The sequence below is a fragment of the Canis lupus genome, chromosome 19 (assembly GCF_048164855.1).
Source record: "Canis lupus baileyi chromosome 19, mCanLup2.hap1, whole genome shotgun sequence".
Classification (NCBI taxonomy): Eukaryota; Metazoa; Chordata; class Mammalia; order Carnivora; family Canidae; genus Canis; species Canis lupus.
The window spans coordinates 58,185,477-58,197,598 of NC_132856.1; the positions used below are offsets into that span (position 1 = coordinate 58,185,477).

Genomic DNA, 12,122 nt, shown 5'->3' on the forward strand with positions numbered 1-12,122 from the left:
GCCCTCTGCCCGGCTCGGCCGGGACCCCAGGCTCAGGAGGGCAGCAGGTGCTCAGCACAAACTGTACGTTTACAGAGACAACTTAGGGACACAGAGCCCCCTGTCGGTGACGAGGGCACAAGCCCCTGTGTCTAGGTCCCAGATGCCACTGTGAGCTGGCGCAAGCTGCCTTCCCAGGAGAGCAGGCTCAGGTCGCTGTGCACCAAAGGGGAAGAGTAGGCTGTAAGAAGTCTGAGAACCAAGTGTTTGCACCCCTGGGACCCCGATGTACACCACCAGCATGGACGCGTGCCCAACAGCCACGTGAATGCGTGGCCACCTGAAGACACCCAGAGGCGTGGCCAGAGTGGCCAGAGCAGGGCCATCGGCCAACAGCCAACACCAGAAACTACCCAGATGAGCCGCGAGCAGGAGGGAGTGGAGGGGGAAGGGGCAGGAGGGAATCTGCAGGGGTGCAGGTCACGCCCACTCTTGACCGCGACGGTGGTTTCATACGTCTACCACACACACGTCAAAGCTCACCGAGTTGAACACTTTAAATATGTGTCATTCCTTGTATGTAGATCGTTCTTCAATAAAGCTGTCAAAATGGCTTTATTTCATATTTCCATGATATTTATTCCCCTCTTGCGTTTTTTCTCCTGCGGGCTGCCTATTCACTCCCTTCCCATTTCTATTCTAGGATGTTTGTTCTCTGTCAAGCGCTCCGCCTTCTCTCGTCAGCATTACCTTCTGGTCCGTCACTCGTTTAAGCCCACTCGTGGTGTCTTCCACTACGGGAGATCTTTGAAGTAGTCAGTGCACTCACATGTGGTGGGTTTTTTTTTAAAGATGTCATTCATTTATTCATGAGACAGAGAGAGAGAAAGAGAGAGAGAGGCAGGGACCTAGGCAGAGGAAGAAGCAGGCTCCCTGTGGGGAGCCCTATGCAGGACTTGATCCCAGGACCCCAGGATCACGCCCTGAGCCGAAGGCAGACGCTCAAGCGCTGAGCCACCCAGACATCCTATGTTTTTTTTCCCTCTGGTACCCTGAAGATATGTGCTCATACACAGGTCCTGGAGCCTCAGATGCTTTCAAAAATACATCCCTCTCTGAGCAACCTCATTCTCTAAATAACTATGGACAAATATTGGGCATCATGAATTCTTTTATAGGAAGGTGTCACCCTGTGGGCAGCTACCTGGTGTGCACTCACTACAAACAATCTTCTTTGTTGCTGTGAATTATGAAACTAGGGAAAGACTCAGCATAATAATAAATTGTGTAATAATAACAAGGAGCCACCACATACTGTGTGCCTGTAATGAGGAAGGCAGAAATTGGCATTAAATGTTGAGAACTTGGGCAGCCCGGTGGCTCAGCGGTTTAGTGCCGCCTGCAGCACAGGGCGTGATCCTGGAGACCCAGGATCGAGACCCGCGTCGGGCTCCCTGCATGGAGACTGCTTCTCCCTCTGCCTGTGTCTCTGCCTCTCGCTCTGTATCTCTCATAAGTAAATAAAATAAAATCTTTAAAAGAAATAAATGTTGAGAACTTACAGATATCTCCTACTTAGCCTCTGCAAAGTCCAACTCAGCCCTCCAGCACCTCCTGGATCTGTACCTCCTCCAGCCTTCCCTATTTTAGTGAACAACACCAACATCCATCTAATCGCTCAAACCATACAACTAGGAGACGTCACCCTGACACCTCCTACTCCTGCAACCCACCCAGACAAACCAGTGCCGGGTCCCACCAATCCACCCTCCATCCTGGCTCCTGCATCTCCTCTTTCTCTTCGTGGCATTGCCTACAGTCTGGGCGCTCAGCCTCAGGGTCTTCCAAAGTCTACAATCAAGGTGCCCACTAAGAGGCAGTCACCCGACATCATGCCTAGGACATCATGCCTAAGACCCCTCATGCTGTCTTGGTTGGCAGGATTCAGTTCCTTACTGGCTCTTTCACTGAGGGTCTTACCATCTTGCTGACTACTGGCTGGGGGTCCCTAGTTCCTTGCTGCGTGGACCTCAACATCACAGCTTCCTTCATCAAGGCAGCCAAGAGTTGTGCTAGGAAGACAGAAGTCCGCATTTTTGTAACCTAATCCTGGAACTGACACCCCAACGCCTTGCCATATTCTATTTGTGAAAATCAAGTCACCCGGGGCAGCCCACACTCAAGAAGAGGGAATTACCCATAGGCATGAATACTAGGATGTGGGATCGTGTAGGACCATCTTAGAAATCTGCCTACTGCAGCCTGCTACTATTTCATTAACACTTGGTTCCCACACTAGATGAACTGTGAGGACATGGGGTTCGCTTTTTGCTCCATTAATTGTTTTAAATTTTTAAATTGTGGTGAGATATACATAAAATTAAAATCGCCATTTAACCATTTCTAGGTCTACAGCTCAGGGCACGAAGTACCCTCACCCCGCCGCACACCCACCCTCACCACCGCCTCCAGAACCTTCATCTCCCCACACAGAGACCCCGTCCCCAGGAAGCACTGACCCTCCGCCCCCCGCCCCACCCCTGGCTCCCACCACCTCCTCTGTCTCTGTGGACGGGCCTTCTCTGGGGACCTCCTGGGAGTGGGGTCCTGCAGGAGGTGTCCTCCTGGGTCTGGGTCCCTCGGGGTCTGTCCACATTCTAGCATTCCCCCCTTTATTCTTAGCAGCTCTCTCCATGCCTGGCCCCTAGTAGGCTGACCACAAGATTTTATTTTTTGTTAATTATTTTATTTATTTAATCAAGATAGGCAGAGACACAGACAGAGAAAGAAGCAGGCTCCCTGTGAGGAGTCCGATGTGGGTCTTGATCCCGGGACTCTGGGATCACGTCCTGAGCCAAAGGCAGACCAGACACTCAACCACTGAGCCATCCAGGCGTCCCTAACCATAAGATTTTAACTAACAAACAAATAAAGTCTTCATTACACTGGTTGCTTTTATAGGGCATGACTTTTTTTTTTTTAATGTTACCTTGTCTCCATCTTAAAAAAAAAAATCAATGATTTTCGGTGTTCATCTTACTTGACCTATTGGGAGCATTGATCCAATAACCAAATGACTGCATTAAAATACATCAGATCTGTCACATCTCTGATCAAAACTCTTCAATTGCTCCCTGTTTCCCTCCAAAACCTTTTGTGACCTACCTCCTCTTACCTCCAAATTCACTTCCCCACATCACTGTGCTTTGGGCACACACACGATCTCGCACACGCCTGCCTCAGGTCTCCCTACTCTCAGCCCCTTATGCGTGTCACAATTTGCCTCCACGTTGGCAAGACGTGGGTTGCCACTGGGCCAACATCTCCACGTTCATCTTTGCTCAAACATCTCTCTAGGAGGCCTATTTGAGCATCCTACTTAAAATAGCAACCTGTGCCCAGCACTTTGGTAGCCTCTCCAGGGCTGTTATCCCAGAGCACTTGATACCTTCTGACATAATCCCATCACTTATGTCGTGTATCGATCATTTTCTGTGTCTTATGTCTTGTCCTACAAGGTAAGCTCCAAAGGAGGGGTGGGTGGAAGGAGCAATCTTTGGCTCACAGGTGTTCTGGAAAAGGCCCCAGCACATAATGGGCAGGAATGTTGAGCAGCTGAATCTGCGTCTTAAGCTGACGGCGGGGCCTCAGCATCGTGGATGCTCGGGGAGGGACAGTCTCTCCCGTCGCGGTTGGCCAAGCCTCCATTCGAGAGGCATTCAGCACCAGGCGCCCCTGGACAGCTCTGGAAGCCAAGTCCCGGCGGAACCATTCTCCTAAGGCCCGGGTTTCCCGCCGGAGCCTCCTGCTGGCTGTACCTACCGCTCAGCAAGAGGAAACTACTTTCCCGTGCCGGTAGGCGAGGTGGGCGGGGTCGCAAGGTGAGTGGCAGCCACCGCAGCCAATGGCACGGCACCTTCAGCCCGTGGCGCCCGGGATGGCCAATGGGCAGGGGCGTGGGCGGGGCGTGGGCAGCCGCGCGCGGAGCCGGGGCTGGAGCGGTGCGCGGCTGTGGGGTCGAGACCGCGCGGCGGTTGAGCGGCGGGAGGCGCCGGCGGGCGGGCGAGGGCCCCGCGGAGGTGCGTGCGGGCCTGGGCCGGGGGCCGGGGCCGGGCGGGGCGGGTCGGGGCCTGGCCGGCTGGGCCGCCCGTTAGCCGAGGCCGGGCTGCGGCGCCCGCTGCTGGTTCCCCGTTTCCCCGCGAGCTCCGCGCTGATTTGCTGCCGACCCCGCAAGCGGAGCGCGAGGGCTCCCTCTCGGCCTCGCCCCCCGCGGGGCGCCGGGTGCAGCGTGGTGCACACAGCAGGTGCCCAATAGGTGCTGGGGGACGAACGAATGAACGAGCCGGTGACTCCTGGTCGCAGCTCCGGTGCTGAGAGCGCACAGCCTCCCCCCCGCCGCGACCCCCAGTGCACGGACGGGGGCATCGGGACCCCCCGGCAGGTGTCTGCTGGGCGCCTCCCGCTACCTGGTTCTGTGTACCTGGCTGTGTCCTGGATGCTGGGGTCCGGGTCCGGGTCCGGGGGTGGGGGGGGGTCCCACTCGAGCCCCCAGGAAGCGAGTGCATTCAGGGGCTCTAAGTGATGTCGTTTCCTGCAGCACAAATGATGCCGGCACGTAATGCCCGGGAAGGGGGCAGCCAGCCAGTGGCATCGGGGCTGACACCTGGAGACCTCAGTGAGGGCGGACGTGGGTAGTGAGGAATGGGAGGGAAGGGGGACCGTCAGGACAGAGGAGCAGCCGGGGGCCCTCCTACTGGGGGTGAGGTTTTCCAGTCCCGGGCGACATCTGCTCCTCTTGGGCTCACTGAGGTCCACATGCTCCGGCTCACCTGTTCATTTCCCAGTGGTTACGGAGCATCTCTTCTGCACCAGGCCTCGTGGTGGGTACAAGGCATACAGTTAGGGCAGAGGTCAGCCAGGGATGGGAGGCCCTTCCAGGGGATCCTGGGGGCAGCGACCTAAAAGACAACACCTCCTCGAGAGGGTGGTCGGTGGGGGGGGAAGATGTATTCCAGGCCAAGAGAACAACCTGTGCAAAGGCCCTGAGGTGGGAACGGGCTGGGCCTACTTAAGGACCACGAAGGCCCGTGTGGGGTGAGGGGAAGCAGAGGCTGATGGTGCAGAGCCTTCGCTACCGGGTGTGCTGCTTGGTTTTACGGAAGGGCAGTGGGAAGCCAGTGGAGCAGCACCGCCCGGTAGAACATTCGGCAACAATGGAAATGTTCTCTGTCCGTGGCGTCCCGAACGGTCGCTACTGTGGTTGTGTGGGTGCTGAGCACTTGAAATATGGTTGGTGTGACCAAGGAGCTGAAGTTTGCCTTTTGTTTGATCTTAATTAGTTCAAACAGACAGGCATGGCCACTGACTGTCATATTGGACAGCACAGGCGTGGAGAACTCTCTGCAGGGGGCAGTGATATGTGCCAGGCCCCGCATGGAGTGAAGCACTGGGGGTGGTACGCTTGGTCGCCAGGGCTGGTCAGATAACCCAATAAGCTGACGTGGTCACCCCTCGTGTTCACAGTGGCTGCACGCAGGCATGAGCCCCCGGCTGCGTGGTTGGGCCCGGTAGCACACCGTGGGACAGGAGTGTGCGCCCACACATGGTTTGGCCCTGCAGCGACCAGAGCAGTCCGGGCCGCCACCATGATGAAGCTGTTGGTGGCCAAAATCCTTTGCATGGTGGGCGTGTTCTTCTTCATGCTGCTTGGCTCCTTGCTCCCCGTGAAGATCATCGAGACGGATTTTGAGAAGGCCCATCGCTCAAAAAAGATCCTCTCACTCTGCAACACCTTTGGAGGCGGGGTCTTTCTGGCCACATGCTTCAATGCTCTCCTGCCAGCCGTGAGGGACAAGGTAAGGGCTCCCCACTGGTAGCCTTGACCCTGCACGGGGGACAGGAAAGGAATTTGCTGTGTGACCCTGGGTTAGTCGCTTCTCTTCTCTGGGCCTTAACCTGGTAAACAGGGGATTTGAACCAGATGTGGGGTTCCCAGCTGGTGAACCCACCTGTTTTACCTGAGTAGGCCACCCACGTGGGGAGCATGCACTTTGTCCCTGAGGCCGGCGGTTTGGGCCTCCCCTCGACACCTGTATCAGTTAGCTACTGCTGCATAACAAGTGGTAACAGTGTCAGCGTCTTAGCACAGTGCCTGTTTATTATCTCACGGTTTCTGCGGGTCGGGAGTGTGGACACCACTTAGCTGGGTCCTCTGCTCCAGGCTGTCGTCAGGCAACATTCCCTGGGCCGTGGTCTCATGTCAGGGCTTGACAGGTCATCGGAGTGGTAAGTCCATGTGGTGGGGAGGCAAGTTCAGTTCCCTCCCTGTTGTTAGACCGCCAGCCTCGTTTCTCCCTGGCCGAGGGCCACCCTCGGTCCCTGGGTGCCCGGGCCCCCAGCGTGGCACTATCTTCAACAGCAAGCCGTGGGGTGCGTGGGGTGCCTGGGTGCAGAGCTGCGAGCTGACAGGTTTCTATTGTTTTCCGCTGCCCGCCCTGTGTTCCTTCATTACAGAGCGTGGGAAGCTCACACAGATGGCATCCCTGGGGGTAGGATCTCCGAGTCCTCCCTGAGGCCGTCTGTGCTCCCAGGGCCACTTCCAGCGCTGCCTTCCCCCCACCCCATTCTGTGCATTCTCACGCCTCACCCCTCATCACACTCCTGCCTCAGGCCCGCTGCTGTGATGGCCCTGCTCCTCCTGACCCCTTCAGTACACGTGGCACTCTCGTCCCTCTCGTGGTCCTCCCCAAACCACTCCACTCTGAGCCCCTGCCTACACTGAAGCCTTGGTGGGTCAGGACCCCACCACCCCCCGCAGATAGTGGCACGGGAGCTGTGGCCTCTGTGTGTCTGCCTTGTCTCTCCTGATCAGAGGATCGGATCCGTGTGCGTCCGTCGGGGGACAGTGGGTGTTTTCTGGGCTGGAGCACACGCAGGCCTTCTGGAGATGCCTAGCAAATGAATGAAATGGCTTTTCTACAGAACACAGCCTTCTGCGGCAGGGGTTCCCATGCCGGGACGATCCTGTGCCCTGGGGACACCGAGGGAGGGCAGGTCACTGGGTCAGGGGGTCTCACCTGGGCCAGTCCTGGCCCCCTGGGACACTGGACGATGTTTGGGAACATCTGTGGTCCCCACAACTGGGGGTGCTCCTGGTGGAGGATGCTGTTGAACACCCCCACCTCCCTGCAGTGCCCAGGACGGCCCCCAACGGAGGATGACCCAGCCCTGGTGTCAGCGCTGCCCCCCACAAGTCTTCAGACATTGCCTGTGTGCCCTGGGTGGCGGGCAGGAAAGCCACGGGATGTGTGTGTGTGCAAATGCGTTCCCAGGCTGTCGCGAAGGCTGTGATGGGAGAGAAAGGGGTGCTGTGAGCATAGCATTGGGGTGCCGGCCAGGTGGAGCGCTCGGGAATAACAGGGGCACCAAGGCCCAAATCATGACCATCGAGCAGCCGTAAGACCGGGGTGGGGGGTGCAGACAGCTGACGGCAGGTGCTGCCTACCCCGGGCTGGAGAGGCTTGTGGCGCGCACACATCCCGGCGAGTCCAGGGAACACGGACCCAGCTCCGAGGAGCGCACCCCCAGCTCGCTGGGCCGCGTCCAGCGCTGTGCTGTGTGGAGCAGCGGCCGCTCGCCGTGCCTGTCCAGTCCAGTTTCAGTGAATTAAAATGAAAACACGATTCAATAGGCGAGTCCTTGGCCACCCCAGCGGTGTTTAAGGTCCTCGTAGGTCACGTGTGGCTAGTGGCCTCCGTGTCAGCATGGACAGCACCTCCCTCACCGGAAAGCCCGGTTGGATGGCGCCGGGATCCGTGAGATGGGGCGCGGGTGCGGAGTCCCGCTCATTCCCAGCATTTTCTCCCGGGAGGTTGGGGTGATGGGAAGACCTTGGGAAACAGCCGCGCCCTGTGTGCCGTGGGAGCCGACCCCGCATGGGCGTCGGGGCCGCGGAGGCTGGCTGGTGGCACAGTGATGGAGAGTCGGCCCCGAGCCATTTCCCTGCTTCGCGGGGTTGTCGGCCGTCCGTGACCTGTGGGTACATCACCCCGTCTCTGCCTCCGTGGTCACGTGCCCATCTCCCAGTGTGTCTCTGTGCATCCCCTCCTCTTGTGTCCTGGGTCAGGATGGTGTGTCGTCTCAAGATCCTTATCTCCTATGTGTTTCCCGGGGCCACAGAGCAAAGTGCCTCAGGTGGAGCAGCCTGTCCGTGGGGAGGCCGGGGCTCCACGAGGAAGGTGCTGGCGGGCCTGGGTCCCTCTGAGGCCACCGGCCTTGCCATCCTCACGGGGTGGTTCCCGTAGGGACTCCAGTCCTGGTGGGGCAGGGCCCAGCCTAGCAGCCTCACTCTGCCCGAATCACCTCTTTACAGAACCTTTCTCTCAGGAGGGTTAGTTTTGAAATTCTGGGGGTTTGGAGGCTTGAATATAGGAATTTTTGGTGGGGGACACAATTCAGCCCATAATACCCTAATTATATCTGCAAAGACCTTCCTCCCAAATAAGGTCACGTCCTGTGGTTCCAAGTGGACGTATCTTTAGGGACCAGAATCCAGCCCTGCTTGCTCTTGATTGTTATTTGGCTGATGTAGTGGATACAGCGTGAAGCTCACGGGCCCTTTGTAGCAGGGTTGTGTGTTTGTTTGTTTTCAAATCCAGTGAGGGTGAGCCCACCTTCCCCTTTTTCTGGCTTCTCATGTGAAGTAGGTGTTTCTGTGCTTTGCTAATCGAGTGGTGATACCTCCCAACCCCTGTTGCGTTGGTGGCTGGAGCCCAGGCTGCCCGCTCTGAAGCCCTCTCTCCCTCCCTCTCCTCTCTTGCACATGTTCTGCTCCAGCTCCAGAAAGTTCTGAGTCTTGGGCACATCAGCACTGACTACCCACTGGCCGAGACCATCGTGATGCTGGGCTTCTTCATGACCGTCTTCCTGGAGCAGCTCATCCTGACCTTCCGCAAGGAGAAGCCATCCTTCATCGACCTGGAGACCTTCAACGCTGGCTCCGACGCCGGCAGTGACTCGGAGTATGAGAGCCCCTTCATGGGGGGCACACGGGGCCACGCGCTCTATGCAGAGCCCCACGCCCACGCCCACGGGCTGAGTGTCCAGGAGCTGTCGCGCTCCAGCCCACTGCGCCTCCTTAGCCTGGTGTTTGCCCTGTCGGCACACTCCATCTTCGAGGGCCTGGCCCTGGGCCTGCAGGAGGATGGAGAGAAGGTAGTGAGCCTGTTCGTGGGGGTGGCCATCCACGAGACACTGGTGGCTGTGGCCCTGGGCATCAGCATGGCCAGGAGCGCCATGGCCCTGAGGGACGCGGCCAAGCTGGCCGTCACCGTCAGCGCCATGATCCCCCTGGGCATCAGCATCGGCCTGGGCATCGAGAGCGCCCAGGGTGTGCCCAGCAGCGTGGCCTCCGTGCTGCTGCAGGGCCTGGCGGGCGGCACGTTCCTCTTCGTCACCTTCTTCGAGATCCTCGCGAAGGAGCTGGAGGAGAAGAGCGACCGTCTGCTCAAAGTCCTCTTTCTGGTGCTGGGTTATGCCGTCCTGGCCGGCATGGTCTTCCTCAAGTGGTGAGGTGCCCATCGCCCGCCCACTGGACCCAGGCGACCCCCCAATCCCCTCCCCCGAAGCGGGGGAGCTCAGGCCCTGGTCCCGCCTGTGCACAGAGGGGCCGCGCCCCAGATCCGACACCCTGAGCCTGGGGCACAGCAACTACTTTAAAAAATACTTCTCTTAAAATTATTTACCAAAGCTGTGTGGCCATGTCATCCTCTGGCATCGGGATCTGGTGACTCAGGAGGCAGGGCCAGGCATCCAGATGGGGTCGGGCTGGGACCCTCCCCCACACACTCCCACCTGTGGACAGGACGGGAGTGGGGCCTGTCCGAGCTGCCGAGCCCATCTGGAGGCTTGAGACTTCTGTCCTCTGCTCCCTGGTGGCTCTGTTGCCGGCAGAGGAGCCCGGCAGCGTGGAGTGGCCACTGGGGATTGCACAGGGAACCCTGGGCTCCTGCCACCTGGGGCAGGGCCTCCAGGGGTACTGGCGGCGTCCCCGGCACCTCCCAACTTCCCTGACTTCCTCGGCTTCCCTGCCTTCTGGCGCGCCTCCTCCCCCACGTGGTGGGCCAGGTGAGCCTGCGGGTTCTTTGAGGGAACAGAGGCCCATGGAGATGTGCAGGTGGGGCCAGGGGCCAGCTTGGCCAGTGGTTCCCAGCCCACTGTCCCCAGGGTGAGGCGGACTTCAGCAGGCTGTGGGACAGGGGCTGCACCCCACGGTCCCCCCTCACCCCCCACCCTGCCCCAGACACACACACAAACAAAGCCAGAACCTGCCTCTGGGGGTACGGAGCGCAGGGTGATTGGGCCTGGCACAAACCCTGGGGACTGGCTCTGTGGCAACCTTGTGTTTAACTCACCCGTTGTCGCAGCAACCCTGAGGCCCGCCTCCGGGGACGGGCGTCTGGGCAAAAACCTCTCCTGGGGGATTTTGCTGCATCTGGCTGGAAGCCCGTAGGGGCGCCCCAGGAGGGAGTGCGGCCTGTGGCCTGGGCTGGGCTCTCGCTGCCTTGGCCTCCCGGCCTCCATCGTGGGCTCCCTGCCCACTCACCCAGCGCCATGGCTGCAGGCACACGCCACGCGCCTTCCCAGGACCCTGCATTCCCGCCTCTGCCTCACTCCTTGCCTGCAGGACCTCCTGGCGAGCTCATGCCCCTTCTGCCCCGGGGCCCTGGGCCTGGTGGGGCCTCTGGTCCCCCACTCCAGCCCCATGGACGCCCCGGGGGCTGGCCTGCCACCACCACTCAGCCCCTCCTAGCACGAGGCCACACAAGCTTTGCGATTGCCTTCAGTTTTGTTGTAAGAGGCCGGGGGAGCAGGGAATTGTATCTGAGAGCCTCGACTTCTGCTCAGCCTGCCCCCACACTGTCGCAAAATTGTCAGCCCTGTGGCTAGAAACTGTCTGACTTTTCCTGGGGACCCATCTCCAAACCCCATGTGGCCTGACCCTGTCCCCCTGGACAGGGGAAAGTAACCCCCATGGGTTTGGGGACATCATCCTTCCTGCTGTGTCCCAAAGCCAGTGTCGTCAGCCTGTGCCCGCCACCACTCCACTCCATCTGGGAACTGGAAGGTTCTACCCATTTGGCCCTTTCCCCGAGTGGGTGGGTCACTAGAGCCACTAGGTTCTGCAGCCTGCCTTCATGTGGGCTGGGGCAGCCTCCGCACCAGGGGCCCCCGCTCCGCGCTCCCCCGTCGCTGCCATAAGCACACACACAGCAGGGTCCCTACCCTCCTACCAGCCATCAGCTCCCAGGGATGGCCCTGGGGACCCTGCAGCCCAACTACCCCCCTTGCCCCCACTGATGGCTCCAAGGCCACGTCCCCCTCACCTCAGGCCCGGGAAGAGCACCACCACACCAGCAGGGAGACTTGCGGGCCCCCCGGACAGTCCTTACCACCCTAGTCTCCAGCATCCTCACATCCTCTGCATCTGCGGGGCCGTGGTCACTCGCGGCCGACCTGCTCTCCCTAGGCTCCCACCAGCCCCAGCAAGCTGCTTCCAGGCCCCCAAGGACCCTGGGGCCCTGAGAGGTGTGAGGGGGCTATGTGGCCACAGCAGCCCCCCACGGCCACTACCGGCTACCCCTCCTATCTTCAGGTCAACCCTGGGTCCTGCTTGCCGAAGCTGCCACGGTTGGCCAGCCATGGGGGTGACAGTGTCTTGGTTTTGGTCAGCTTTCCCCATCGGGTGAGGGTCAGACCACCTCACACGAAGATGAAGCGTGGCCGTTCTGCCCTCGGGGGGACGCTTGGAGAAGCGGCTCTCACTCCTGGGGTTTCCTGGCCTCTGGTGGCCACGTCCGGCCTGGACCAGGGTCCCGAGGCCTGCCCAGCGGCTCCTTCCCCCCACCCCCGCAGCTCAGACACAGGAGCCCTGCCACATGGTGACAGAGCTTTCCCTTGGATAAGACTGTGGATTGATCACCACCTGGCCCCGGATCAGCCCCTGTGCAAAACTGGACATCAGCCACGAAAGGCCATCTGTACGCAACTTTGTAACACTGAGGAAACGTCGTGTGGCCCACCCAGTGGACATCCCTGCCTCTTGCGGGTCTTTCGCTAACTCTGTGGTTCTCAGGGAAGTGATT

At 59.4% G+C, this 12,122-nt stretch overlaps 1 protein-coding gene across 1 annotated transcript; it reads left to right on the forward strand.

Moving 5' to 3' along the window:
* Window positions 1-3,946: 3,946 nt before the first annotated feature.
* On the forward strand, window positions 3,947-9,726 carry SLC39A3 (solute carrier family 39 member 3). The gene is made up of 3 exons (XM_072787941.1): window positions 3,947-4,058; window positions 5,503-5,834; window positions 8,815-9,726. The coding sequence occupies exons 2-3, from the start codon at window positions 5,625-5,627 to the stop codon at window positions 9,547-9,549; spliced, it is 945 nt and encodes a 314-aa protein (XP_072644042.1). The 5' UTR covers window positions 3,947-4,058; window positions 5,503-5,624; the 3' UTR covers window positions 9,550-9,726.
* Window positions 9,727-12,122: the final 2,396 nt, after the last annotated feature.